The 27,988-nt window shown below is 36.2% G+C and overlaps 2 protein-coding genes across 8 annotated transcripts in view; both read left to right on the top strand.

Moving 5' to 3' along the window:
* Positions 1-1,879: 1,879 nt before the first annotated feature.
* Positions 1,880-16,325, top strand: LOC108755957 (zinc finger protein 91-like). Of its 7 annotated transcripts, none has more exons than XM_018499434.1 (11): positions 1,880-2,386; positions 6,445-7,131; positions 7,511-7,744; positions 7,879-8,076; positions 8,164-8,589; positions 8,676-9,152; positions 9,807-10,094; positions 10,674-11,126; positions 11,432-11,568; positions 12,190-12,311; positions 13,653-16,325. In XM_018499434.1, exons 2-11 carry the CDS (start codon positions 6,487-6,489, stop codon positions 15,713-15,715), a joined length of 5,043 nt encoding a protein of 1,680 aa, XP_018354936.1. In that variant the 5' UTR covers positions 1,880-2,386; positions 6,445-6,486; the 3' UTR covers positions 15,716-16,325. The 7 variants fall into 7 exon arrangements, with proteins under 7 accessions (XP_018354936.1, XP_018354938.1, XP_018354937.1 ...); XM_018499436.1 differs by lacking the exon at positions 1,880-2,386 and adding an exon at positions 4,487-4,663; XM_018499435.1 differs by lacking the exon at positions 1,880-2,386 and adding an exon at positions 5,901-6,096.
* Positions 16,326-19,774: 3,449 nt separating this feature from the next.
* LOC108755857 (vacuolar protein sorting-associated protein 13A-like) overlaps positions 19,775-27,988 on the top strand; it is a 17,822-nt gene continuing 9,608 nt past the window's right edge. Inside the window, 25 exon segments of the mRNA XM_018499197.1 lie at positions 19,775-20,157; positions 20,263-20,370; positions 20,465-20,591; positions 20,808-20,970; positions 21,051-21,259; positions 21,383-21,557; positions 21,647-22,131; positions 22,246-22,467; positions 22,539-22,651; positions 22,729-22,937; positions 23,019-23,303; positions 23,374-23,670; positions 24,143-24,281; positions 24,353-24,583; positions 24,648-24,787; positions 24,892-24,990; positions 25,079-25,277; positions 25,371-25,550; positions 25,626-25,815; positions 25,896-26,065; positions 26,141-26,527; positions 26,615-26,781; positions 26,867-27,125; positions 27,301-27,367; positions 27,496-27,824. Of these exon segments, the coding sequence (XP_018354699.1) occupies positions 20,017-20,157; positions 20,263-20,370; positions 20,465-20,591; positions 20,808-20,970; positions 21,051-21,259; positions 21,383-21,557; positions 21,647-22,131; positions 22,246-22,467; positions 22,539-22,651; positions 22,729-22,937; positions 23,019-23,303; positions 23,374-23,670; positions 24,143-24,281; positions 24,353-24,583; positions 24,648-24,787; positions 24,892-24,990; positions 25,079-25,277; positions 25,371-25,550; positions 25,626-25,815; positions 25,896-26,065; positions 26,141-26,527; positions 26,615-26,781; positions 26,867-27,125; positions 27,301-27,367; positions 27,496-27,824 (5,091 nt within the window). The 5' untranslated portion in view covers positions 19,775-20,016.

The following is a 27,988-nucleotide window of genomic DNA, read 5'->3' as shown; positions in this document are numbered from 1 at the left end:
ATACATATATTATAATATTATTTATTATTATTATATTTTTACTATTTCCTTTATAATTACTTCTGAAATATAGGAAATAATTGAATAATTCCGATTAGAATTTATTCCGAATAATTCCACAATACGTACTTAAGTTTCCGGACGGGAATAGAAGGAGTGTGTATCATTTGTGTGTGGGTAGGGTGTAGGTGTGTATGTGATCAGCTGCCACATCCCCAATTCCTATTGCGGCTTCTGAACCGCGTAGGATGTTAATGCTGAAAACACAATAGTAAATGAGCAAAAACTATCGTCAGCACTTCCGTTGACAGAAAGTATCGTCCGGACGCCTGGGACACCCTGTATAAGAGATGCGCTTTGCTCCGCCCCGGAGGAAACGACATATCGGCGAGACACATGGTCGGTATGTCGATATATTCTGCTGCTCCGAGGATTTGTTCTCGGCTGCCGAGATCTGCAGACCGAGAACCGCCGAGACGAACCGACGTGGTTCCGTCAGGACCGAAAAGTAGGCGACCCTGAAAGGCAGCGGCGAGGGAGACGTTCCCGTCCGAGTGCTTAGTGCAGCGAGTTTGCCAGGAAGGAAGAGACAATTAGCGGTAATAATAGCAAACGATAAGAGACGTGACTAAGTAGGAATGATAGATTCTAAGGTGTTACCGCTGCGGGACGGAAGAGAGGATTCTCGGGATGAAAATACGATGTACGACAAAGACGTCTCCGCGACGAGAATAGAAAGGATTAAAATGGACCGTTCTGAGAAATAAACGGAGAGTAGGATACGTATGGAATTGTTCAAAATGGATTCTATTGGGAGTATTTAATTGTTTCCTAGATTTCTATTATGTTTTTTAGGGAAAACTGAATAGTTCTATAATCCATGCTCTTAAGATCAATCATGTAATTTTTCCCTTACCGCGAAAACGTGAAAAGTAAAAATTTTTTACGTATAAACACACAAACATATACAATAAAAATTTTATTTTCACCCTAGAGAAAAGATGGATACCTAGGACTCGATACTTTCAACGTTTGTATTTTTCTCGAATAGTTGAGATCCATTATAGGATCTCTCTGTTGTACTTTATGTAATTAAATGACATCGAACATCCGAATGATGAGAGTAGTTTCTCCCTCGGGAACTGCCCAGAACCATAGAACTTCCGGTGAATCAATTAAGGTTGCTTTGCTTTTAAGAGGCACAGACAATACAAATGTCGTTCTATCTTTGTTATTCATTGAATGTTAAGAAGGATGGAACGACATTTGTATTGATCACGATTGTAAGATTGGGCTACTTTTCGCAATTTGCTTGTCCAATAAAAAAAAAACAATTAGGCAACGGTAGTCCAATTTCGTCAATTCGTAATTGGCACAGAAGCCATTTTTCATCGCAAATTTGCTTCTTGAGTAATCCAAATAGCGGAAAGTAGCCCAATCAGACAACCCTGGTATCGACTGTGTCTTTTAAAAGAAAAACAGTTTGAGATTGCTATTTTATTTGTGTGTTTTTTTTTTATCGTACGATGTATGAAATGAAATTTTCAAGGCTGTTGATTGGCTGTAAAGATCCGAGGATCGCTCTGTTCTGCACGCATTTATCGTACATGGCGAAAACGCACAAATGAAATGGCACCCTGAAACGGATGAACGAAACACCGGGAAGAAGGAACCGTCGAGAGGAATATGACGCGCTTCTTCCGGCTTCGGGACGGAATCGGAATTGCAGAGGATTGCAGAGGGCGCCCGGGCTGCGACATCGCCATCACCGTTGCTTCTGCTGATCGGCCGACGCCGACCACAAGCAACAAGGGCGCGGCGAAGGTGGGGGAGGGAAGGGGCTGCGCCTGTTCGCCTTCTCGTAGTCTTTCCACGATTCGCCATCCGCTCCGACGGCCAGTGCTGACTCCGGTGACGAAAGAGCGATATTCGTGATCGAAGCCGGCAAACCGGAGAGAACGGAAAAGAGCTCGGCAAGAATTAAACAAGTTGGATCGGAGTGAAGGAGAGGAAAGAGAGATAGATAGAGATGGAGAGGGATAGAGATAATTGAAAGGTGGGGAAAAAGGAAACTAAGAAAGAGAGCGGCTACCGACGTCGCGACGACGATCTTTTTTTCGTATCACCATCGATACTTTTGAGGCAGAATCGACGCAACCATCAGACTAACTGATGAATGGACGAACGAATTACGATTGAACGTCTGGACGATTAGTGGATCTTCGAGGGGGTTCTTTTGGTTGGCTGCTTGATTACTCGACCGTCTGCACCATCGCTGATGACGCGACATTAATTATCGTCGTTGCCGATAAAGTGGTCGCGTGTACAATAATATCGAGACCCACTACGAGAGACGTTATACTGCCTCGGAGCAGGTGGTACGAAGGTTTGTTTCCAATTAATCGTCTCGGGACGGTACTTTACGCGCTATTAATATACCCGCGAACTGTCTTTCGTAGATTATCGGAAATAAATACACTTGGGAGTAAAAAAGATGCGGAAAATGGCAAAGATCTTCGACTTCGAGGATTCTTGGTCTCTCAATATGGCCGCCTCCGATTGACTCCTTCGTTTTCGGTTTCTTTTCTCTTGAGCTTTTTTTCGATTGCGCCTGGAAAAGAATGGTGAAGAATTGATTCTTGGAACGAAGGTGATCGACGGAATCATCAGCCGAGTAAATTGATCGTGCTAATCGTTGATGATGATTCCTTCGAAAGTCGATCGTGCACTTTTGCACGCGCGCGCGCATCTATCGGAGTTCGGCTAAGGCCTGTTACACAATAGAGTCGCAATTTATAAGCCGTAAGAAATTAACCAATCGTAGTCGATTATTCTTTTCATATTCAACTGTAATTGGCTAATTTCTTATCGCTTACGACTTGCGAACATTTATATTGTAGAACAGGTATAAGGCATAACTGTAGAACAGACTTAATGGCAGAAAACAAGAAAGGTCCAGTTCCACACAAATGTAAGATTAATTTTAATTCTGGTTTAACTTGTTATCTATTTTTTCTGATTCTTAGAAATAGAAAAAGATAAATAGTAAGTTAAACCGAGATTGAAGTTAATCTTACACTTGTAAAACCGGGCCATATACGTTTGATGCTCCATTTCAATGTAGATTAGTTTTATCTCGTTTAATTTCTTTCTTATCTTTTCTAGTTCTAAGAATTACAAAATAAATGATAAAAAATAAGTTAATCCCATTAAGCCCAGTTCCATCAATATAAGATTAACTTTCAATCTCAATATTCAATTTACTCTTTATTTTTTTTTAATGTTCATATTTAATGTTTATTTCTGTCAATAGATTAACTTTAATCTGGGTTTAATTTATATTTTATTCTTATTTTCTAATTCTTAGAACTAGAAGAAGATAAGTAAGTTACATCAAGATTAAAGTTAAAATCTGCATTAATAGAAACAAGCATTATTTTAATAATTTAAAAAAGGTAAACAGTAATAATTAGAGACAGTTGGAATTCTTGGAAAACGTTTGAATAACTGCCATTGAAATTTTCTAAAATATTGATAAAAATAAATATTATCTAATCTTAAGTAGTATAAATAAGTAGATAATGATGCAAAGCAGAAAGTGAGCTTCAATAGTGTTATATGTTAATATTTTATTGTCATGTATAAATGAAAATTCTACTGTAGCATATATGCATGTGGCAAAATTTAGAGATTATACTGATTTGATGATTTCCAACTGACTTCAAATGATTATGTGAACTCTGTAATGTGAACTCTATACTCTCCTAGAGGTTGCTATCCTTTTGAAATTTGATATTTCCAGACTTGCACATTCAAACTTAGAGATATGTCAAAAAATGTTCTAGAATCGATAATTTCACGGTAATCAGATTATTTTTTTAAATTTAAATTTTAGAATTTTGGAAATCAGAATCAAATTCAACAATCTCAAAAATCTTTAGAAAGCATGTAGGATCTTCCTGAGAAAAAAATTGTTTATTTAACTAAATTAATTTAGTCAAATAAACAATTTTTTTCTCAGTGCGTAAGTTACAACTTTGTTGAGAAAGCTCCGGTTTTCGAAGGAAGAGTTAAAAAAGCTCCTCGGGTGTCCACATCATTTGAATTCAATTCACTCAAACGCTCGCGGATGAAGGCGTTTCCTCCAACTATACGACTGTATACGCGACTAGAGTATCGCGGGCAAGAGTTGGCCAGCAGCGCCGGGGTTAATCATGGCGCCGCGCGGCACGTTGATACCATTCCTCGCGGCCGTGGGAGCCACTTGACTAAACTTGACTAAACTCGATCTACGCGTGATCGTATAAAGCTAATAGTGATTTGGTCTTTCCGACCGATTGTCGCGATACATATTACATCATCGGTCGTGGCCATCATCGACTCGACTCCAGCTGTATCGCCTGCGCTTTTTCGCGACTCCCCTTCTTCCCCGCTCTACGGTGTACTTCCTTTTAAGCGTCGATGGAGCGGTGGAAGTTTCAAAAAGAACGTCTACAGGCTCGCGCGTTTACATAGACACGTCGATCGAGTCGATCAGGACACGGCCATCGAACGTCGATCGTCGCTATTGGAAATGCGGCCATATTTACGTTGACGTTCGTGCGGCGACATTTGGAGCGGAAGAGGAGCCGGCGAGACGCCGTATCGACGTTAGGTCTGCGCGGTTGGTTCTCCCTCCCTCTTTTTTCCCCTCTTTGTTCTGGCACCTTCCTAGGACGCAGGAAAGTGCAAGAATAAAGAAAGAAATCAATCATATACCTTTTTTCCTAACGCGAGAACGTGAATTTTTTAAAAATTGTATGTATAGATCGTTTTTTTTTATTCCTCCACTAAACTTTCTCTCGCTTTCGCCGCAAGTCAATGGCCGTGTTCAATTACGATTGGTTCTATTTCTTACTTTTGATTCCTTACGGATCCAAATGTATGAACCAATCATATTGAAGAATTTTACAACCGTTGCAGAGCTGCAGTTGCTTCTCTAACTAAACCCAGCCAAATATGTACCTATCTCGCTTTAAGTTCCAAAATTAAAGTGTACAATATATTTTTTTAACTATAGAAAACAGGTGATCGATCATGAACATTTTTCTCTAGGGCGGAAATGTGAAAAGTGAAAAACTGTATGTATGTGTGCACATATATACACATACAAATTTTCACTTTTCATCATATTTCCGCGTCAGGGAAAAAGTTACATGATTTAACCCCTTATATAGAATTAGCCGACTTTAGATTCTTCGGAGCAGCTGCGTTTTCTCGCAATCTCCTGACGTAATCTGGAAAATCGCGCTCGGTAGGAGTGATTCTGGCATATAGGGAAAAGATGGGGAAAAGAAGAAGTCGCATTATCAATGTGTAAATATATATATATATATATACCGCGCGTGATTTTACGTGACTCCGAGATTTTCGCGATGGCCGCGCGCAACTGCCCCTGCATTGACTGTAATTCGTTATGCAATCGTTATGTGCTCATAACGACAGATATTTTATATAGTAAAAAAAAATTGTGCAACTGTCGTTACGAACACACGCAATACGAACGACTGCATAACGAGTTACAGAATACAAGGGCTGGCGTCAATCCGGGCGACACGTCCTCGCGGAGTATTAACGATCGCAATACGCTCCTGCTTTGCAGGCGCGTTTATCCGATAGATCCAACCATCCAACCTCGCGACGTCGCGATTAGAGTGGTGGCGGCAAAGGAGGAGGTAAAGAGAAGAAGGAGGAGCAGGAGGAGGGAAAAAAAAAAGAGGAGAGATCGAACGCGAGAGGAAACGTCGTGGCCTTCGGAGAATAATACTTATCACGCGGATTTTATTTTCTCGCCGGATCTTCCAAAATTTTACGATCGACGGGAAAAAAGGAAAAGAAAATATGGCGGACAAGCACCACCACCACCACCACCACCACCACTGCTGCGGTTGCTGGGTTGCTGCCGCGTGTCTGTGTCGCTTCCATTATGAGAAAAAACAGACACGCAGTGGCACGCATCGCTCATACGTCTAGTTGATATTTCCGTAACGTGAACCGGAATTTATTCAGGCCACGACGCGCTCACGACGGTTAAAGAGAACGACGACGTCGACGATGGTAAATAAAAGTTGCATCGTTGTTATAACGACTCAATAACAACAATACAACAGAAAATACAGTCGGCGCGCCACTGGCCGACCGCGATATCGCGCCGATAAAGGTTTTTAATTACTCTTGACTCGCGTAAGAGTCGAGAGCGGTTGGACGAGAACGTTCGAGGCGTTCGCAACGAAAAGCGTCGTCGCCCCCGTCGTGCTGTGCCGTGCCGTGCCGTGCCGTGCGACACGTGAATGCGCCTGCTGTGTGCTGTACTGCTGTCTGCAGCCTGCAGCGACTACAGCAGCAGCAAGTAGCGGCAGTCGCAATAATTGTGCCACAAGTGTAATCATTAATTATTATTGCCAGGCGAAACCAAAGTCCAACGATAATGATGGGGCCTAGCGCTGGATGGTAAAGAACTGTAGAAAACGTGGTGAATATAATTATTCCTGCGCGGAGAAAAGAGGAAAGAGCGAGATCGGTGCGGGCGCCATGTTTCCTGCGGCAGGCAAGGGCGAGCGAAGAAGTTTGCGCGGAAGCGCGCGGCTCTCGTCCAAGATGTCGGGAAAGCTGCCCCGGTTGCGTGTACTGCGACCGCGGCAGCAGCACCAGAGGCGAGCGAGAACAACGGAGTCCGTCGCCATCGTCGACGCTGCGACATCCGCGACGCCGAGACCGGAAGGTAACCTTAAAGGGGCCGTAGCGAGTCACGAGGTGGAACACGATGCGAAGAAAAACGATGCGAGGAAGGGCGAAGACACGTTCGCGTCCGGCGCTGTGACTGCTGATACTGCTGTGAGCGAGATGGACGAGGATGACAACGACAGCGAGCTGACGATGACCGCCGTCGACGAGGAGGCGACAACATCGCTAGACGGCAACATTGACATTGACGTCGACGTCGACGTCGCCGTCGCGGTGAATTCCGAGGAGACGATCAACATCGACACGAACGAGCGAGCGTCTTACGAATGCAAGACCTGCAAACCACCGAAAATGCTGTCCAGTATCAAGGCCTACTTCGAGCACCTGCGAAAGGATCATAAATATAAGGTGAGCAATGATTTTTACATACATGCCTTGATGTTTTTTGCTAAGTGTTTTATGCTCTTTGTTTTTTTGATTTATATTCTTATATTTCTTTTTACTTTTTTTTTCTTTTTTTCTCTCTGTTTCTCTCTCTCTCTCTCTCTCTCTCTCTCTCTTTTTAACATGGCCGTTTTTAAAACGGAAAGTTAAATCAAAATCGAAAGAAAATTCCGTTTTAAAAACGGAAGGTCGTCCGATAATTACGGGTCATTAGAGATGCAGGGTGCTATATTTTGCGCAATTACCGTAATTTCGTGTAGCGAGCGACGGTGTGCTAAATAAAACAATGATATTCAAGATACATACTCATAGGTCGCAGGAATATGTTTTATTGTAATTTTAGGGCAAAAATGAGCACAGTCCAGTTGAAAATCGTTGCCCTGCGTGTTCGTATGTTGCATTGAACGTGAAAGATCTTGAAAATCACCAAAGAGTGCATCATTTGAAAAGAAAATTCTTTCGATGCGCAAAATGCGATTACGTGACGCATATCAAAGCGCGTTATGCTAAGCATGTTAAATATCATTCTATGCCGATGATCAAGTGCGATGCTTGTGATTTTAGTTCAGCGTATAAGGTTTGTTCCTCATACTACTTGGTTTTCCCAGCGATTAAGCATGTCAGAAACTTTCCAGGGTTTTGTAAAGAAGCTTACGATTACACTTTTGAGATTATATAGATTATATGTGTGTCTTTAACGCTGTTTTTCAGTGGAATCTAGATAGACACATGCGGAATCATGGAGGTGGAGGTGCTTTCAAATGTCGTGCATGTAATTTTACTGCTGATATCCGTCAGAGCTTAACGGTGCATGAATCGTATCATCATGATCCACCTGTGGGTCAGATCAACAAAAATAATAACGATTTCGAACGTAAGCCACGAAATAGTCCAAGACGTTATAATCAGGTATTACAAGCAAGTATATAATCGTAATTTTCGTACGTTAAAACACGTTGATTAATCACGTCGTATAACGTATTTAATGTCTGCTAGGTTGGAGCCAGTGACTTTCGAGAAGCGTTAAATAAAAGTGGAAGTACAACCACGTCAGCCGCTTCTTCTGACTCGTTCGTATCAGATCATTCATTAATTTCAATAGACGATAAGAAAAGCGCCCTGGCTAATGCAGAGTGCATTGCATTAAAATGCGAAGAAAAGGGCTGCCAATTTATAACAGCTTGGGATTCCGAGATGCAACGCCATTTAGCAGAATGTCACGCGCCGGTTATCTCATCAAAGCCAAGAAAACCACTGCCGATGTTAATTCCACTGAGCCTAGCGAGCATCAAGTCCAATAATACTTTCAACAATAGCGGGCCATCTACAACCTTGCTGAAAGTTCCACGCGTTAGAGTGAGACCTGAATTGGCGCAAATTGCGAAAGAGACGGAACTTGCCAAGATGTACGGAAACAAGGGGGTTGGTTGAAATTATTAATTTTTTTGCCCTAAAAAATATTACGCGAAACACGCATTATATCGGTGCTCGCTATCATCTGCTTTCAGGCCGCGAATTCGAAGAGGAATCTCAATACTGTGACTGGTGTATTTGAGAGAAAGAATGCTTCCTTCTTTGATAAATTAAAGGAAAAGTTAACAACGACAGCGACGTCGATTAATAACAGTGTGCCGGAGGTAGCTGTAAGTAATGAGAACGACTTGAAATGCTGGTGTACGTTTAAAGCTAGTAGCATGGAAGAGCTAACTTGCCACAAACAGACGCACCACACTGCCCTCAGCGTGTCCGTGGGCACGACACGTTGCCCTAAGTGTAGAAGACGGTGCAAGAGTACAATCGATCTCCAAACGCATATGCAATGCTGCCATTCGCGTGACGACACGGCGCCGTCCATCGATAGTAGTTTAGAGAAAGTAACGAATCGCTCGGACATCCGCATGATCTCGTACCGTGACGAATTCTCTTTTCCGTCGCAAATGGAATGGGACACCAATCTCAGAGGATCAAATTTTTCTGGACCTCCGGTACGGTGCTTGATAACAATAATTTAAATATACGATAAGAAAACTACTGCACAAACGTGACTCTAGATGCGAACATCATCAAAAGTCTGTATAAAGCAACTGAAATTTGAAAAGTTTATCGTAGAAGGCATTATGAGAATGCTATATAAAGTAAATTCTCATTGCTATGTGGATATTTTTCTATTTTGGCTATGTGGTTTATTTTGCGTTTCTATAAAATAGTTTAAGATTTACAAGTATTGCTGTTGGTGGTATTGGTTTAGTGTTAGTACATACAAGATAATAGGAAATTTTTGTAATAACGTGGATCCAGATATGGTGAATTTTAGCGTTCACGTTATTCTTTTCTTAATTAAGTTGTTAAGAAGAAGATAGAGCGTGTTCTTAGATACGATCACCGTATCTGGATAAATGGTACTGCAAAAACTCTCTATTTTGTAGGAGTATGCATTAAAAAAAAACTTTAAGTATCGCGAAATGGTGAGCGTTAGAAACTAGAGTGAGCCTCGTTGTTTTCTTTTCATTTATTATTAAGAATGTGCTTTACATATTGCATAGTGGATGTCGAGCATCTCTCTTTCTGGTTGGTTACTAGTACATTTCTAATTCTTTACTGGCAGTTCTACTGTTACGATAAAAAAGAATTTTTGTCAGTTCGAAGGTGGTCCGACACATCCGAGCAAGCGGCGAGTATTCAAATGTCCCCATTGTCCATTTTGGGCTTCCACCGCAAGTCGCTTTCACGTACATATAGTCGGTCATTTAAACCGGAAGCCATTCGAGTGTTCAATGTGCGCGTATCGTTCTAACTGGCGATGGGACATCACAAAACATATTAAGCTTAAAGCGGCTAAAGACGCAGTGCATACGAGAGCCAGAGTGCTCATGACGGATGAGACAGGTCGACGGAATTATTCCAAATATAACAAATATCTCGCACAGGTGAAATAATGAATCTCAGTTTTACATAGAATAATTCATTGTTTTTATATCTCTCACATCGATGCAATATTTTAATGATCAATAATTGCCTTGCGAAAAGGATGTACGATGAAAAAAATCTCGGCACCACAATTCGGTTACGGCGCTCGAACGCTTGATCACTATTGCATTGTAAAGCCGTGATCAAACTAGAGATTGAGATTGAAATTGAATTCGAATTTAATCAATCGGAAGAAAGAAAATTAATCTCAAATTTATTGAACTTTGTTTTGATTTGTTAAATTCTAATTCAATCTCAATCTCGATCTTTATTCTGATTATGGTTTAACACTTGTTGTAAGCATATTCTTAGTAATTAATAGATGGAAGATATTGATTCTATCTTTCTTTATGAAAGTTCGATCGATGTTTTCGAGATTTTTGTGAAAATTGACTGAAACGTTCGCCTATTTATTATGAACGCGATAAAAAAATTTTGATGATATTATTTGACAAGAGTATTTCACGACATCCGACATCTCGTCTAATATATGTTCTACCATGAAATTTCGTTTACATATCGCAATATCTCTGCTCCAGGTAGAACAGCAATCGTGGGATGAGGATTGTATGGAGCAGCGTAGCATAGAAGAAGCAAACTCTGAAGAATTGTCATCAAAGTTATTGATTGTGGGCAATAAAGAGTATGTTCCGATGACTAGTTCAGCACCACAATCTCCCATCACAATTTTATCAACAAACGAGACAAATCAAAACAGTCATACTGTAGATAGGCGACCTCCACCACCACTCAAAGCAGCGGTTAGAAATCGCGGGCAATCTTTGTTGAAAAACAATCCTATCACGATGCATGTACAGACCTCTAGTGGTGGTGGTGCGGTCTCTATATCTACAGCAGTAGATGAGAGTAAACGCACTCAGAATCAGTGGAGGTGCAAACGTTGTAATTATCGAGATAGCAACAAAGATGATATATTGCTGCATGTTAAATCTCATTATGAATCTGCCAATCAGGAGTCTGTCGAAGAAAGGGTAAGTTCTATTTCGTTAAATATAATTATTTCTAATTGTAGTAGACTAGGTTGTTGCGTTTTTTTATGTAAATAAGAGAGATTAAATGTGAGAAATTATACGAACAACAGAAATATCTTAAAATTAGTTATGAAACATTATAGTACTTGCAGTTTGAATTAAAAGTATGGTAAAAAGTTCCACTACACCACAGATATACGATTATAAGAAGGTTACGTAAAACAATGTGAGATCTAGCTCTTTTTAAACTTTGTATCCAAATAACTAATGCATTTTAATATAATGTGCCACTTTGTCTTTTGCAGAATCCATTTAGTTGTGAGGAATGTCCGTTTTCAGCATCGGATGCTGCTACTCTGTCCATTCACAAGAAGCACCATCGGCCGAACTTAGATGCTATATTTAAATGCTATCTTTGTCCATACTACGTTAGTACAAAGGCGTATGTGTCGCTGGTAACTCGCTTTGTTAACATGAATGCTCCGTTTTTCCAACTTATGATTTAATCCCATTATTAATTTTTTTTTTTTACTTAACTTTAATTACTATGTATATGTAATAATTTATATGAGTCCCATTTATATTAATTTAAATACACACACATTTACTATCATTTATGTAGAAAACATTTTGCATTAATTTTACATGGTATATATTGTAAATTCTAAAGAGATTTATTAATTTTGCTAAAGATAAAAAAAAACAAATTATTGAAAAATTTATTTTGATGTAAAAAATTTACTTATAAAATTGTATTTTAAAGCATTACCTATACGAATCCATAAATGTGTCTTTTAGCATTTATACATGTGCAGCGTAGGAATGATATTTATTATCATATCACGTGTATCTTTTACATACATGGAGCAAATATCCACAAATAATAATGTAGCGTCAAGAGATTGATTAAAAAAAATGCAGCGATCAAAGTGTTAATATTAATCACATTAATATTAATTGCGTTAACAATAATTAACGCATTTTCGTGATATATCGTATATATATATATAGGTAATGATGTAATACAACATATAATGCAGTTGCACTATTCATTGTGTCACAGAGAACTGTTGGAGCACGCTAGACTTCATGGAGAAGAGCTGGCAGCTATGCATCAACAGAATATGGATTTCCCATTATCCAGTCCCAAGAGTAAACAGCCACAAATATCAATTTCTGAAGGCAGTAAGTTTTATAAATTGCACAATATATCGAATGCATGGTAATGAGACAGGTGTAACTTTCCCATAGATGCGTAATAGAACAGTGAAATTGGGTCTAAATTTAATTGTTTCCAGTACATATTATTCATTATAGTTCTGAAACACAACAGATGTAGTAAGCTTCAGGAACTATTGTACATTTGTGCGTTTTTATTGTATATACAATAAATTTTTCAAACCTGTTAATTAGCTGCTGGACAGAGAGTTTTTCGGATCTGCAGTCAATCAATAGCTTTGTCGTGCGACGCATAAAATATTGGTCTTAAATTTAAACCGTAAGATATTGGCCAAGCCATAGATATCTAAATTGATACACAAATAATAATGTAATCAACAAATCGCCGTAATTTAAAGTGCGTTGTACAGAAGAAGTTGTAGATAAGAGATAAGACATAAGATTTGTTTTTTTTTTTGTTTTTTTTAGTTGAAGTTATTGCACGGTTTATCTTTTTTCCTTTTCTTTTCATATTGGAAAGTAAAAGAGAAAAAATTAACCATGCAAAAAGTTCAGCTAAAACGAACAGGTCTAAAGATAAATAACAATTTTGTCTCATTCTGTCTCTATGGCCGGTATTCATAGTTGGTTCTTATTTTAAGACTGTCTTAAGTAATGTCTTGAGATGTTAATACGGCCCTCCGATTGGCTTATGATATCTACTGTACTTAAGACAATCACAAATGCAAGAATTGACTATAAATATTGGTCTACGGCTTAAATGCGCATGCGCGGGAACTTAGGATGCTTCATGACAATCGGAATTTCGGAAAAGTAATACAACAAATCAGAATCACTTAGTTTAGCGTATTCGTGTAACGCGTAACAATCTGATTGATCGTATTAATTTTATTCTGAAATTTCGTTTTCTGAAATTTGATTATCATTAATGGGACAGCATTCTTAAGCTTGTTTTATAATAGGGTCACAAGCCATAAGCCATAAGAAATTAATCAATCATAGTCGATTATTTTTTTTTTATATTTAATTGTGCTTGGCCAATTTCTTACGGCTTACAACTTGTAATTGATATTAATTGATGAACTTGTAATACTTGATTGTAGAACAGGCATTACTACTCCTATTGTGTTTCGGGACTTATTAGCAAACAACTTTTCTAATAGCTCCGGTACACAGGACGCGATAACGCTTGACGGCGGAAATTGATGCGGTAGCTAATCATTCTCATGGAAAAGCAATAAATTGATTGATTATTGACGACTTCTACCACGCAACAAGTGTTGTAGCATAATGTGTGCCGTTACATCATGCATTAAACATGTGCTGTAATTTAAGCATTTGTTACAGGTACTTCTCGAACAAAAGACGAATCGTCTATCGAACAAGTGATTCAAATAACGTCACGTAACAATGTAACGACATCTCCAAAAATCACAGGATCTCAGCCGCATTCACTGCCGTCGCTTCTTTTGGATACTCGTGCTCTTCCGGATGCTCCACTGGTTTGGGTATCACGGCCAGATGGCACACTGACGAAAATGCTTAAGTGCCGTCATTGTCCGTATATTTCATCGAGACGTGCGGAAGTGAGCGACCATGAGACAATGCACGTAGACATGCCAACTCAGGGTCCTTTGATTGCCTGCACCGATTGTAGCTTTACTTGCACGCGTCGGGAAGTCATGATCGCACATACAGAAATGCATGCAGGATCTCTCGGTACTGTTCACTGTCTTTTTGATGAGACGCGACCTGATTCTCAACAGGTGAGCGATCTGGTCACTCTGCTTGGTTTGTCGCACACTCCCATGCTAGGCACCGAGCCTGATCTACAGGATTCCCGTCTGGTGCACTGCTGCGGCAAGTGTCCAGCACGATTTCTGTGCGAAAAGGAGTTGCGTATCCATCTGCGTTATCACACCACATTATTAGCATATTCATGCCAATGGTGCTCGTATGCAGCGCGACAAACGGCGCACCTGTTAGCTCATCAAAAGGCGCACTCATCAGAATATCAAGAGCGTACCAAATATCTGTTGACCTTGTACGGCCACTCGCAGCGTTATCCACCGCCCACGACAGCGTGTGTTGAAGTGGAGAGTCGGGAAAACAATGACAATGCGCTGAACGTCGCGTGGATTGTTGTTGAAATCAACGAAAATTCAAACAGTTATAACAGTGTCAATGGCACAACGGAGAGCGTTCAAAGGACCGGTCAAGTGTTTACGTGTGCTAAGTGTCCGGCTCGTTATTTCAAATTGGATGCTTTGGAGTACCACATGACGCTTCATGGTTCAAACAATCGATACAAATGTAATGACTGTGATTATTCATCGAAAACGGAACAAAATTTATTAAAACATCAGGTGGTACACCGACGACATAATGAAACTAGCCAAGCAACTGCGGAGTTGTCATCTACCGTAGATTCCGCTTCAACATCCTCTCCCGGATCTCCACTGCAGTCACCTCCGGATCCACAATTTGGTGTCTTTATGCGCGGCAATCCTAATTTCGTTTATCCAGGTTACCTACGGAATGGTCGTCTGAAAGAAAAACGTTACAAGTGTCACAAATGTCCTTCCGCTTTTGAAAAGCGTGAACAATATAGAGTTCATCTGACTTTGCACGGTGCGAAGCAACGCTATCGCTGCACTACGTGCGACTACTCGGTCAAATATTATGCGAATTACGTACAGCATCTGAAGAAGCATCAGGCAAACGCAGAAGCACAGGCATCTCGGAGACAATTCGAAGATGATCGGATTTCAATCGATAGCGATAGCATTACTGACATTATATCGGCATCATCACGTAAATCGTCGAGATCGTCTGCTGCTGCTAATATGACGGCATTTTCTTCCGCTAATAACATGTCCAATAACAATGCTGCGCTACAACCTTCTAATCAGGATAGGCAGAGTTTATTGTTAATGCAAAAGAAGGGTATCATTCCGTCAACGGGCGACACCGATATAGAGACGATTCGCTGCCAGAGCTGCCCGTTCTCCACCATCGATAAGGATGTCATGGATTCACACAAGCGTCGCCATGGTATTGAACGCATGACGCCGCCGTGCCCGCATTGCGATTACATTCCGCGGAAAGACGAAAACGTCGGTGAGCATATCAAGCTGCACTTCACAAGACTGTACAAGCCTGAATCCTATCTAATTGTCGAAATGCTGACGCTGACAACGGAGAAAATATCTGCGAACAACAAAAATGATAGGGGTCAACGATTGAAGGAACTACTGTTCAAAGAATGCGCCGATGGTAGATTCCTACCGCTCACCGAAACGATCAACACTTATACTTTAGGTACCTCCTCTTCAAAAGTAAAAACTGCCAAGGAGAAGATTATTATAGATTCAAATACAGGCGAGACCAAGCATCGTCTTGCCACGTAAATGGAACTATCTAGCAATTGCGATTATATCGCACATATTTATGTACCCGTAACATGTTTATATTTTTTCTATGTAAGAAATTGATCCGAAATTGGTAGATGATATGATGCGTTCGGAGAGACGCTATTAACGCTATTTCTGTCATTCTATCTTCGTTGTTTATTAAACTTAAACCAAGGATGATTCAAATAGCGCTAATAGCGTCTACTATCTAAAGTCTACTATCTACAAAGCGTCTACTATCTACACCTATAGTTAATCTAATGATTGTACATCAATATGCATTGTAAACATCGCGAATGATTGTAGATTAATATGCATTGTAAAAAATCGACGATCTTGTTTTTGTTTATAGTTGACGAATGGTAGAATTTATCTTACTTCTAAGGATACAGTACACTTAGCTCTACAAATACTTCGAAACATTTAATTAACCAATTAGAAGAACTAATTTTATCAATTGTCTACAATCAAAGAATGTTTCAAAGTATGTGTAGCATCAAATGAAGATCATAATCTATCAAATAGATGAAAAAAATAAAACTATCTTGATGTACATATGTGAAGATCATTTTTTCGACAATGTACATGCAGCGCACTTTATCCAGTTATATTCGTTTCTAAGCTTTTTTGCATTTTATCATTGATTAGAACATTGTTCAATAATTTTGAATTATTTATGTGTGAGCATTCCCTGTTACGCCATATTTTGTTGATATGTTGGCCAATGATGAGCTCAAGATAAAATCTGTAGAATATGATAAAAATTTTAAATTGTTTCCATATTATTGGAAAAGATGGAAGTTTAATATATAAAAATGTTTTTTGAAATTTCAAATTCAAATTCAGTCTTTAAGTCTCAAATAAATATTTTGAAAATCAAAGATGATTTACCGTTATAGGTAGAAATAAGAATCCTTTCTAAAATTTATTCGATGGCGCAATATGTCAAAGTCGGGACAAGACTTACTTCTCATACGTGATGCGCACGCAAATTGTACAGACATTCGAGACCTACAATTTAACGTCGGTATCGAACGGTAGTTTGAAAAAGGTTTTCTTGGCAATAGATACTTTTGATGATTTGCCAGACCACCGAAGAGGAGCAATGGACGCATGAAAATTTATTCATCTGCACTGTGCGTTACGCTCGTACTATAAAAAATATAATAAGAGAGAATCCTATTTTCGGTCGAAGCAAATCTTGGTGCTTAATAATATTCAAATTTTTGCAAACATATTTTTTAGTTTTGTAAACTATGCACCGATTCGGCTTCAGATCTACTCTAGCTGATATTTTTCACAAGTTCTTTACAGATTTTTAAGATACTTATTTAGCAAAGCTAACTATCTTGATTTCTCTCTCTCTCTCTCTCTCTCTCTCTCTCTCAATTTGCGATTGCGTTTCAATTTGACAAAATTTAAACGTAGTTTATAGAACTGAAGAATTTATGTACTTTTTATTAACAATAAATGTATGACCAACACCGGAGGTGATTCATACTCAGAGTCTTATATAATAAACACAATAAAAGGGCTTTCGAAATTCAAACAATTTAAAACAATATATGCAAAAGAAGAGCAAAGAGCCAGTAATGTAATTTTCACAACTCATTGCATTATTCGATATTGTGGAAGTCAGATGTTCGCTACTCTTGCAAATTTGCTTCAAAAAATTTTTGAAAAAACCATTGTGCGATATGGATTACCATCTATGTTTTCTCTCTTTTTTATTAATGACTCTCAACACTTTTACCGATATTGATAAGAATGTTTTTCTGACTACTTTGAATTCTGATATAACTGATTCGCAAGACACTACACAATATGAAGAGTGTAATACCATAGATATTTTTATAGTGATGTTTTATTAGGTGTTGGAATTAATTCGTAGCGTTTTTTTAATGAAAGAACGTTATTTATTTCACATGAACATTAAAAAATACATTAATTAAAGTAACGGTTTCATGCGGTTTTAGCAGTTCGTAGTATATGACACCCTTCTGATCCCACCAAATACAGAGCAGGAGCTTTGAGCCATGGATATTGGGCTTTGCCACTGATGTTGATGGTTCGCCGGGCTTAACCCATGACTTTCTCCGTTTGGGATTGTCGTAGTGGATCCACTTTTCATCTCCAGTCACAATTCGAGCGCTTTTCTTCATGTTAAAGTAATGAAGTAAAACTCCCCGCAAAAACACTTTATCTGGCACAAATTTTGACATATTCAATGAATTATACAGTGTTGTTATTTATGATTTCAAGAAAGGTTATGTACGGCAAATGACGTCCTATGATAGCTGTTTACAATGCATACAGAACTATAGGTAACAACGAAATAGTGTACTGCTTGTGCCATCTCTTGTAAAACGCTACGAATTAATTCCAACACCTAATAATATTACCGCAACATTGAAAATGACTCGAGCGGAATCGAAACTTTCGATTTGTTTTGTCGTTTTGTAATTTATGATTGAACTTAATTTAATTAAAGTTTGTTATTACATTACTGGCTCTTTGCTCTTATTTTGCATATATTGTTTTATACTTACAGAGCCTTATTATTATTTATTAATTCAAACAATTTAATAATAAGTAAAGAGGATTAGGAGTCAGCGTTGTAAATACTGCACAAAAGTAATAAAATGTATAATATTTATTAAACGACATATATATCCAGTATAGTAAATATGTAATTATAAAAAAGAATAGCACGCCGTACGTTTCTGCTTCAATTTAAGCTATTACCAAAATATCAACAGTAAAAATACAGTGAACTTATATATTAATTTTATAATTGAGACATGTATTTGAAAAATTTTTATATGAATATTAAGCATCGAGATTTATTTTGACCGAAAATAGGATTCTTCCTGTTATTTGGTGATCAATTGGCTTGTAATATTTGTAATTGATATCATAATCAATCAAAATTAATTAATTAATTTACTTTTTAGATGTAACAACTTTTAAACATTTCTATATACTTTTTTTGGATATACATATATTTGAAATAATTTTAAGTAGTTCGGATATTGTATATTCAAAACAGTTTAAAGCAAGTATTGAATATATTAGAATCAATTTGGAAAAATCTTTATATAATACGAAAATTTTTGAAAAGAAATCGAATGTCCAGCTCTAACAATGGTCATAATAACACACGATATTATTGTAAATATTTATTTGAATCTTTATCGATCTTGTATCATACATGAAAATAAATGCTCATACTACAATATATATATTTATTCCATTCAAAAATATATTTTATTTATATAGAAGAAAGTTTTGGCTTATTTTGCAAGCTTCGCTGAATTAAAATTATTTCAACGAAGAGATTTTAAAAGATTTTGTATCTAAACAATATTAAACTCTTTGTTTTCTGATGATAATATATTTCCCTATAATATGCATTTATTTAAATAAATTTATTTTATATATTTATAAATAAAAATTGAGAGTAATATTAAAACATTAAATGCACTAATTAACAGCAGACAAACAATTCTGCTGTAATATTTTCATAATTGTTTAAGTTTAAGCAATTTTGTCAACTTCCCGCTTCGATGTTACAATTTGACATGTATTTTCATTTCAAGCGCAGTTAATCAAAAAAGGTGCAATTGGAGATGCTACTCTCTTTAAATCTATAATTTATTTCTTAAATGATATAATATGTAGTATCATGATTTTCATTGTCTTCTTTATACTTGAAGACCAAAGATATGCAAGTATAAAAAATTAACTTTTTATATAATTTAACATATGGAAAAGAAGATTAGATTAGGGAATATAATTCGAAATTTTTAACATGTGAATGTTCTTGAAGTTTCTACCGAAAAATTAATGTAGATTATAACTTTATACATTCTTACTTAGAAGTGCATATATCAGTTGAGTTAATTTAATCACCGATTAAATTAATCAGAGAAAATTAGGAAAAATTAATCTCTGAGCAAATCTGCACATATTCTATCCCTATCTATTTCGCTTCTTGCGAAGTGCAGGAAGTGTAGAGTGAGCGTAGCTGGAGCAGACACAGCAGACAGACGGGTTCGTCGGGCGGATGTTGTAGATGTTGCATCGCGCAGCATCGAAATGAAATTCGAGATCAATAAGGATAGCGGCGACGTCGCGCATGACTGAATTATTTTGCGAATTGCAACAATCCCGAGGAGGTTATGACGACGACCGGGGCCCAGGTCGATTCCATATGATCTCGTCGTCTTGCTCACGGAACAGATAAAAAGCGGCACCGGTGTTTACGATCCTCGGGACAGGCAACGACGACGACGACGATGTTCGAGGGGGCTATCGCGGCATTTTTGAACCGTCTGCTGGGCAGATACGTGGAGGACCTGGACACGGAGCAATTCAATGTTGGTATTTTCTCTGGGGATACGTGCCTCACCGACCTGAAACTGAAGCCGGAGGCTTTGGTACGATTTCTTTCTTTTTTCTAATAATTCAGAGATAATAAAGAAACAATTCAAAATATATATAATTGAATATGTATGTGTATTCCTGATGAATTGTACTTACAGTATCAACTGGGACTACCTATTAGAGTAGAGATTGGTTTGATAGGAAAAATTATTTTGAAAATACCATGGTCTGGACTCTTCTCGCAACCTATTGTGATATGCATAGAGGTATTGAATAATCTATATATGACCATATCTCACAATAACAGGATATAAATATATAAATTAAAGTAATTATGCAAATGTGCTTCATTTTCTTAAGGATGTATACGTAGTAGCAGTACCTGCATTATCTGGTCCATACGACCCAGAAATACAAAAACGTTTGATGAGAGCTGAAAAAAAGAAGATACTTGATGATCTTAAAGAAGATGAAATATTTAGAGCTGGTATAATTAAATATTTTTATTTAGAATCATTTATTACTAAAATGCCTTATTGAAAAATTTATTTCACATCTGTTAGGATTTAATTTTATATATTAAATTTGTATAAGAAAGAGTATATTAAAATTTTATAATTGCAGTTGAAAATAATAGATAATAAATAGCTTTTCAATGTTTGATTTTTACATTTAAATTGATTTATGTAATCTTTTTATATAGGTCTACCTCCTCAACTATTTGATGGTCTACTAGCATCAGTCACGAAGAACTTTCAAATTACTATAAATAATGTACATATTAGATATGAAGAGAAAATATTGCGCAATTTCCTCTGTGCCTGCGGTATATGTATACAAAGTATATCCATAACGACTACCAACAAGTAATTCTACAATGTATATTGTCAAGTTTCTTTCAATTATGTGTATTCAGTATTGTTATTAGAAATGTATTGAATTCCAGCAAATGGAAGCCCGGGGTGTGTGCTACAAATTCGCAAACGGTATACCAGCTTGTACGTGCGGAATCGCTCAGTGTGTACATGGATCATGACACTGAATCCTGTATAAATGTACAGGGTAATTGGGACATGTCCAATCTATTCGCGTGGAAAATTACGATGCAAAGAGCTCTGCAGACGTTTGGAATGAAGAATAAAGAGTTTCAGTTTTGTATGTTTGAGATATTTCTTGTTAATTACAGAATATATCTATCGTTATCTTGCTTCAAAAGAAATATTAATTCAATTTCCGCTTTGATTTTAACGAAATGTTAACGAATTGTTTTTATCATAGTGTTGAAGCCCTTCACGGCCAAGATTAAAGTTATCATACACAAGGGTACAGAAACGCAAGCTGCACGTATGTTAGTCGATGTTGTGCTCCAGGATGTAGCAATGCAATTATCTGAAGCGCAATATGCTACGTTTTGTCATATCTATGATTCTTTGCTTCGTGCGACTATTAACAGGTGAATTTATGTTTAAAATTTTTTCATTTAACGATATATACATTAATGAATTAATGAAACTAATGATTAAAAAATAACTATATTTATAGGCCACATGCTAAATATCGTCCTGAGAAAACTGTATATGAGGAACCATCATCTTGGTGGAAATACGCGTATAATTTTGTTTTGAATCATTATATTAAGCCATATACTTGGCCGCATATAACTCAACACAGAAGAAATTACAGAAATTATAAAGAGGCGTGTATCCAATGTTTGCAACGACCAAATGATACAGAATTAAAATTGGATATGCAAAAACATGAAGACAACCTGACGATATTAAATATAGTGATTGCTAGGGAACATGCTAGACAGGAATTGAGAAACAAGGATATTAAGCGAGAGTGCCAAATTACAACAACGAGTCCATCGAAAGATGTTAATGCAGAAGTCATATTACCGGATAATGATCAAGCACAAATTGTAACAGGTCAATGCAACAAAGTTGAAAATCAAAATTCATTACCAGAAGTAACAGAAAACTCACCTGTTTTCAAAATAAAATCGGGAAAGATATTGAAACAGATTGGTGAGCATTTAAACTATTTTTTCTTGATATACTAATATTAACTAAAACAAAATTGTTACAATATTTAAGAAAGATTTGTATTGTTTATCTAAAGAATTTTTTTATTTTTTACAGATTATAAATTAAATTTTACTTTGGCAAATTGTTGTCTGAGTCTCCTAAGAAAAGGCAAAGAAATGTTGATCGTAACCGTCACACAATTTCTGACTAGTATCGAGGCACGGCCTACGTTATTAGCTTTCAAGATATCTGTTCGTGCTGAAAGTTTTGTAATTGAAGCTATATCAACTGATGGCGATTTGGTTCCTTTGATTACAGTGGATAATGTATTAACAGGTAATAAAAGCCTATTTATCTCTGATCTATAAACTTGCAAAGGTACTAACTATAATTATTATATGTGACAGGAAATGTATCCACATATTTTTTGGCGATCGATTTTGAGAAAAATGGATTGAATATGGATCCTATTTTTGAGGTATCCATAAAGCTGGAAGCTATCGAAGTGACTTATCATCACGTAATAATATTTTTGTTGCTTCAAATAATATTTTGTCTGTGGTTTTCTATAAATTTTACTTATAGATTGATTTTCAGTTTGCTATAGTGGAAATTATAAATTTTTTCAAATTTAACACCAATTACATTCACGATACGATTCGCGGAGTATACAGACTATGGGATTGCGTCAAAAGAAGATATTTGAACTTTGTGGACGATATCGTCTCGCAGACATTGAGAATCAGCTTTAAAATAGACATTAAAAGTCCTTATATCATATTTCCCGAATACGGATCAGTTCAAAAGTACGTATATTTACACACGATTGTAGAATTATTTAAAAAAATGCAAATAAATATCGTTTTACATATACACACATTGTTTAGAGGTGGGCATATACTTGTTCTGGATTTCGGTAACATAATGTTGATCAATGAGCTGCAAGCAACGAATTTACAGTTGGAAGATGCTACTCTCATGGAACTGGAAGAATTACTCTATGATAGACTCAATATAGTATTCTCCGGCGCACAAATTTTATTTTGTCATTCAGGCGATGATTGGCGCTCGGCGAGAAAACGGAGTGACTCGGAGTATCATTTGTTGCCTAAGCTGCAAGCAAATGTGACTCTTTCATACAGTATTAGACCTGAATATCGTCAATTGCCACGGTAATAGTTGCGTCGTACAATCTCCTGTTTATGTGTCTGTTTCAAGGTTTCAATATATAATGTTCCACAGGACAAAACTCAATGTACACATCTCAAACGTGAAATTGAATCTATCGGAAAGTAAACTGCGACTGCTGGCATATTACTTGAATAAATTGCTAGTTCTATATGAAAACAATATTGAAAAATATAAAGCTACCTTAAAAAATTCGATTTCCGAACGAAAATCGAGTATTATTTTTATTTCAACGAAAGAATTGATGAAAGTACAATCTAGTGTATGCTTGCCTTCCGTCGCAATGATGCATAGTGATTTTAAATCAGTCATTAAGGAAGTTGTTACCAATAATGTACCAAAGCTTGACAGGTAATGATTATATAATATTAACACTCAATGCATTTCAATAAAAGTACGTGTGGAGTTGGCATCTCATCTTTATGCACCACAAGTTTTAATGCAAGTTTTATTATCCACGATAATTTTATACTTTCTGGTTTTAAAAATAGTTCCATTAATTTAGTTGAAAAAAAAAAAAAACGTTTGAAAATTTGAGGTACTGACTTTCCATAACACTTTAAAATTCGAAAAAAATAATTTTGATCGTGAAATTTTATAGTTCTCGAAGAGTTTTATAATTCCTGATAGATTTTAGCGATTGTTCCGGCCTTTAATTATTTTTAAACAATTTTTTAATCGAAGCGCTGGCATCTTATATAATATTATTTTTAATATTTCTATTGCGGTTGCAAGTAGAACTTGCATTGAAATTTGTAAGTGCAAAAAGATGAAATGACAACTTCACACACGCACACATAAAATAATTTTAATTTTTTAATAGGAGTGTCGTCTCTTCAGAAATTAGTGAAGAGGACTTGGAATTATTATCTAAAACAATTAATTTATCCGGATTTGACGATAATATATCTCCGTGTAATCACATTAATTTATTACTTCGATTTGCCGTAGGAGAGGCAAGTATTATTTCATATTAAACATCTACATTTTTATTGTACAAACAAAATGTCATTGATAGCGATCTGAAATTTAGTTCTCCGTAAATCTGGAAGATATGACGGATAATCGAGAACAGCCTTACTTAAATTTGAGATTGCACACCTTGTACTATGAAACAGCCATAATGGAATACGGCGTTGCTGTTCAGTTTGGCATTGGATCGATTTTTTTGGTTGATAAAACAAACGCTGGTGTTACCGGATCATATCTAGAATTGATATCCACCGACGAATCGTATGAAGTCCTCGTTGTGTCGTACCGTAAGGTAATTTATGGAGATATGATATTATGTTTCCCATTTTGAAAATATTGATCAATTTTCTCTTCAGGTTAAATCGAATTGCCCTGATTTTAAATCTCATTTCAAAAATATCGAACGCTCGCTGGTTGTGAATCTGCTTAATATCAACGTAAACTTTCATAGATCTGCATTATTGAAAATGAAAGACTACTGGCATAAATTTCAAACGTAAGTACAATAGAACAATTTTTATACGTGAAAAATCTTCATAGATATTTCAGAGAAAATTCTTTTAATTCTTTCAACACAAATAAAAAATTCTTTTATTTCAGTGTGTGTCATGATACCTTCTTATTTAAATACGTCGACAAGATATGCAATAATATTGTAAAACGAGAGCAAAAGGACATTGATCCACCGATTCCACCAGGTATAAATATATACTCTGAATATAAAAAATTGAACATACAAATAACATCAATTTATATTTATTAATTTATATTTTATTACTTTTTTAAACGCAATTAAACTAAACTATTCAACCAGGCTCAGTTCATTAGTGGTACGTTTCTGCGATAAAGACATAGATTTAATGGAAATTAAAATTTTGGGTTTAGAAAATGATTGCATTTATAATGCGAATGAGAGAATGGTTTTGCGTGCACATCTCAGGAGCATACTCGCTGAAGATTTGATTGATGATACGCTTTATTCCAAAGTAATTGAATATATCATCTTTCTATACTGTATAATATACATATTATGTATAAACGTGTAGTATATATATATATTTTTTAATTTTTATTTAAAGATTTTGACGACTGATGAAGATAAAGTTTTTGATCTGAAATATGTGAGGCACATACCAAGATTATATAAATGCTCTGATATCGATACAAATCAGGATGACGTTATGTCGGATGGCACTTTTAAGCTTTCTATTGGACGAATAAATTGCGTGATTATTTCTAAAATTCTATATGATTTACGGGTATGGTATATTTATGTCTAATGTGTGTGTTTGTATTATTATGATTATTGATATTCATTTTAGTTATCTTTATAGAATTTCATAATTCCATTTACGTCTACATATTATACGCGTTTCTTATATTACTTGAAAAATAAATTCGTTGGAGGGATTGAACTATTTAAAAGGAGCGCGACAAAACTGCATATTTTTATTGACATACAAGGGCCTACTTTTTTACTGCCACAGAAGAAAGATGCCCCGAGTCTCTTGGTTTTTGATACAGGTAAAAAATTTTATTTTATCCGAAGTATTTGCACAAATTGCAAATTGAGAGTTTCATTTTATTAAAATATTTATTTTCAGGTGTATTATCGGTTGAAAATTTTTTTAAGAATAGTGGACAGTCAGTACAATCAATCAAAGCGACTGCTAACGATAGCAATCAATTAATAATTGATAATATTTTGGTAAAGTTGAAATCTATGACTGTATCTAGAGCAATTATGACTCTGACTCGAGATTTAGAAGTCCAGGTAAAATCAAATATTTTATTTAATTTAGTTACAACAGTTTGTTAAAATTGAAATAACATACATATGTAATTTCAGGAACCCATTATCGAACCTATACAAATTCAGTTTGATATCAAGAGAAAAACGGAGTATCGTAGCATTATTGAATTTCAAACCTATGGTTTATTCGACATACAAGGAGCTATTGATATCGTAAATATAAACTTAAGTCAGAGAGATCTCAAATCCCTCATATCGGTGTGGCAAGATAACATTTCTAAGATACCATTGCTTAAGAAAATCGGTGAGAATGAAGATAGAATTTTAACACAAGATTCGCAAAAGAATGCCAACCACGATGATGACGTTATGGTGAAGAAACTGGAAAATTTCTTAACGCACAATGAAACAATATTATGCGAAGTCAACATAAAACTTGCATTGGAGGGTTTGCAATTAAATTTATTTATGGATACAGAAGAAGTAAATATTCATTTAAATTAGTACGCTTGAATATTGATACAGGTTTATATATATATATATTTTTTTATTTTTTGTTGCATTATATAGGTGTTGAGTTCTCCTGTACGCGATTTAAATCACGGTTTATGCAAACTGGTCTTTGGAGAAACTATAAATACATGGGACTTTTATAGCGACAAGAGTTTGAAAATGAAATTGTCTTTGCAAAGCTGCTTGTTGCAGGATACTCGTAAGGATTCGGTCATCAAGAAAAGGTATTGTATCGGTTGATTGTATATGGTTGAATGTTGGGTAGAACTTTAATACTATTGAAAATCACAATTTCGTTTTCTGTTTTAGGATAATACAATCGCCGGCGATATCTTTAGAAAAAAATTTGGAATCCTGTATTTCCGTATCAATGTCTCCTATAGTCGATGTAACATATAGTCGTACTCAAGCAGAGGAAAAGTGTTTCGATGTTCTTATTCAAGACATACGAATTAATTTGTCTGTGCCTTTCTTGATGCATTTGGGACGTTATTTTCTAGATTCCTTACCCGGTGAACAGATAGAGAAAGGAATTATCAATCACGGATATGATAATAATAATCAGATGGTAAATATAAAACTATTTATAAATAAGTTTACTAGGAATACTTTTAAAATGCTCTTTCTTATAGACATCTCTCTCTCTCTCTTTCTCTCCCCCCTCTCTCTCTCTCATTTTCAAAAATATCTTCTAAATATTAATAATCGAATTAATTTCCCAAATTAATTTGATTTCAATCAAGAACCGGAATACTTTAAACGCAGAAATTGACAAATTAAATCGCTCTCAATATTTTAAGGAACAGCCAGGTAGTTTATTTATATGCATATGTATGTTGTAGATAAAAATAGTTTTTTCTTATACAGTATATACTATTGTATACGTGAAACTTTGTACAATGAAGAAATCAAAAACTGAATAATTTTAATGTGTTTAGGTACTTCAATATCAATTAGAATACAAAAACCAGACATCTTTCTATTCGGTGACTTAGAGAAGAGCAGCACTCACGTAATACGAATGCAAACGGAAGTGTTTATTGAAAGTAGCAGACACAGTCGGTCCTCCTCGGTAGTCTGTACATTGACCAACGTCAATGCCAAGACTAAAGGACAGGGGAATTATGAGTCCCCGTGTTGGTTGTTACGTCCCTGTGATATAGAAATTTGTAAAAAGAAGTTATCTTGTGGTAATGAAGACATTACTGTTGCTATAAATAGTATTAATATACATCTATCGGCGGAAGTGATGCATACTTTTATTGACGTAAGTATTATGTAACTTAAACTGGATCTGGAAATATGTCTGATATAGAGCGATAAATAGAATGATTTTTAATTACCTACAAAATCTGAAGATTTATTAAAATAAGGTTGTTTCAATATCTCTCATAATTAAGAATCACTACATATATCGCTGTATGTCACATA

The sequence above is a fragment of the Trachymyrmex septentrionalis genome, unplaced genomic scaffold (assembly GCF_001594115.1).
Source record: "Trachymyrmex septentrionalis isolate Tsep2-gDNA-1 unplaced genomic scaffold, Tsep1.0 scaffold9, whole genome shotgun sequence".
Lineage (NCBI taxonomy): Eukaryota > Metazoa > Arthropoda > Insecta > Hymenoptera > Formicidae > Trachymyrmex > Trachymyrmex septentrionalis.
Note: the sequence above shows the minus strand (reverse complement) of the source record. Positions and strands in the feature narration are given on the sequence as shown.

Excerpts from the sequence above, each read along its gene's own strand:
- LOC108755957 (XM_018499434.1), top strand. The coding sequence starts at position 6,487 with ATGGTAAAGAACTGTAGAAAACGTGGTGAATATAATTATTCCTGCGCG. Across the intron at positions 10,095-10,673 it reads ATAACAAATATCTCGCACAG|GTAGAACAGCAATCGTGGGA; the intron begins GTGAAATAATGA and ends TCTCTGCTCCAG. Across the intron at positions 12,312-13,652 it reads AATATCAATTTCTGAAGGCA|GTACTTCTCGAACAAAAGAC; the intron begins GTAAGTTTTATA and ends CATTTGTTACAG.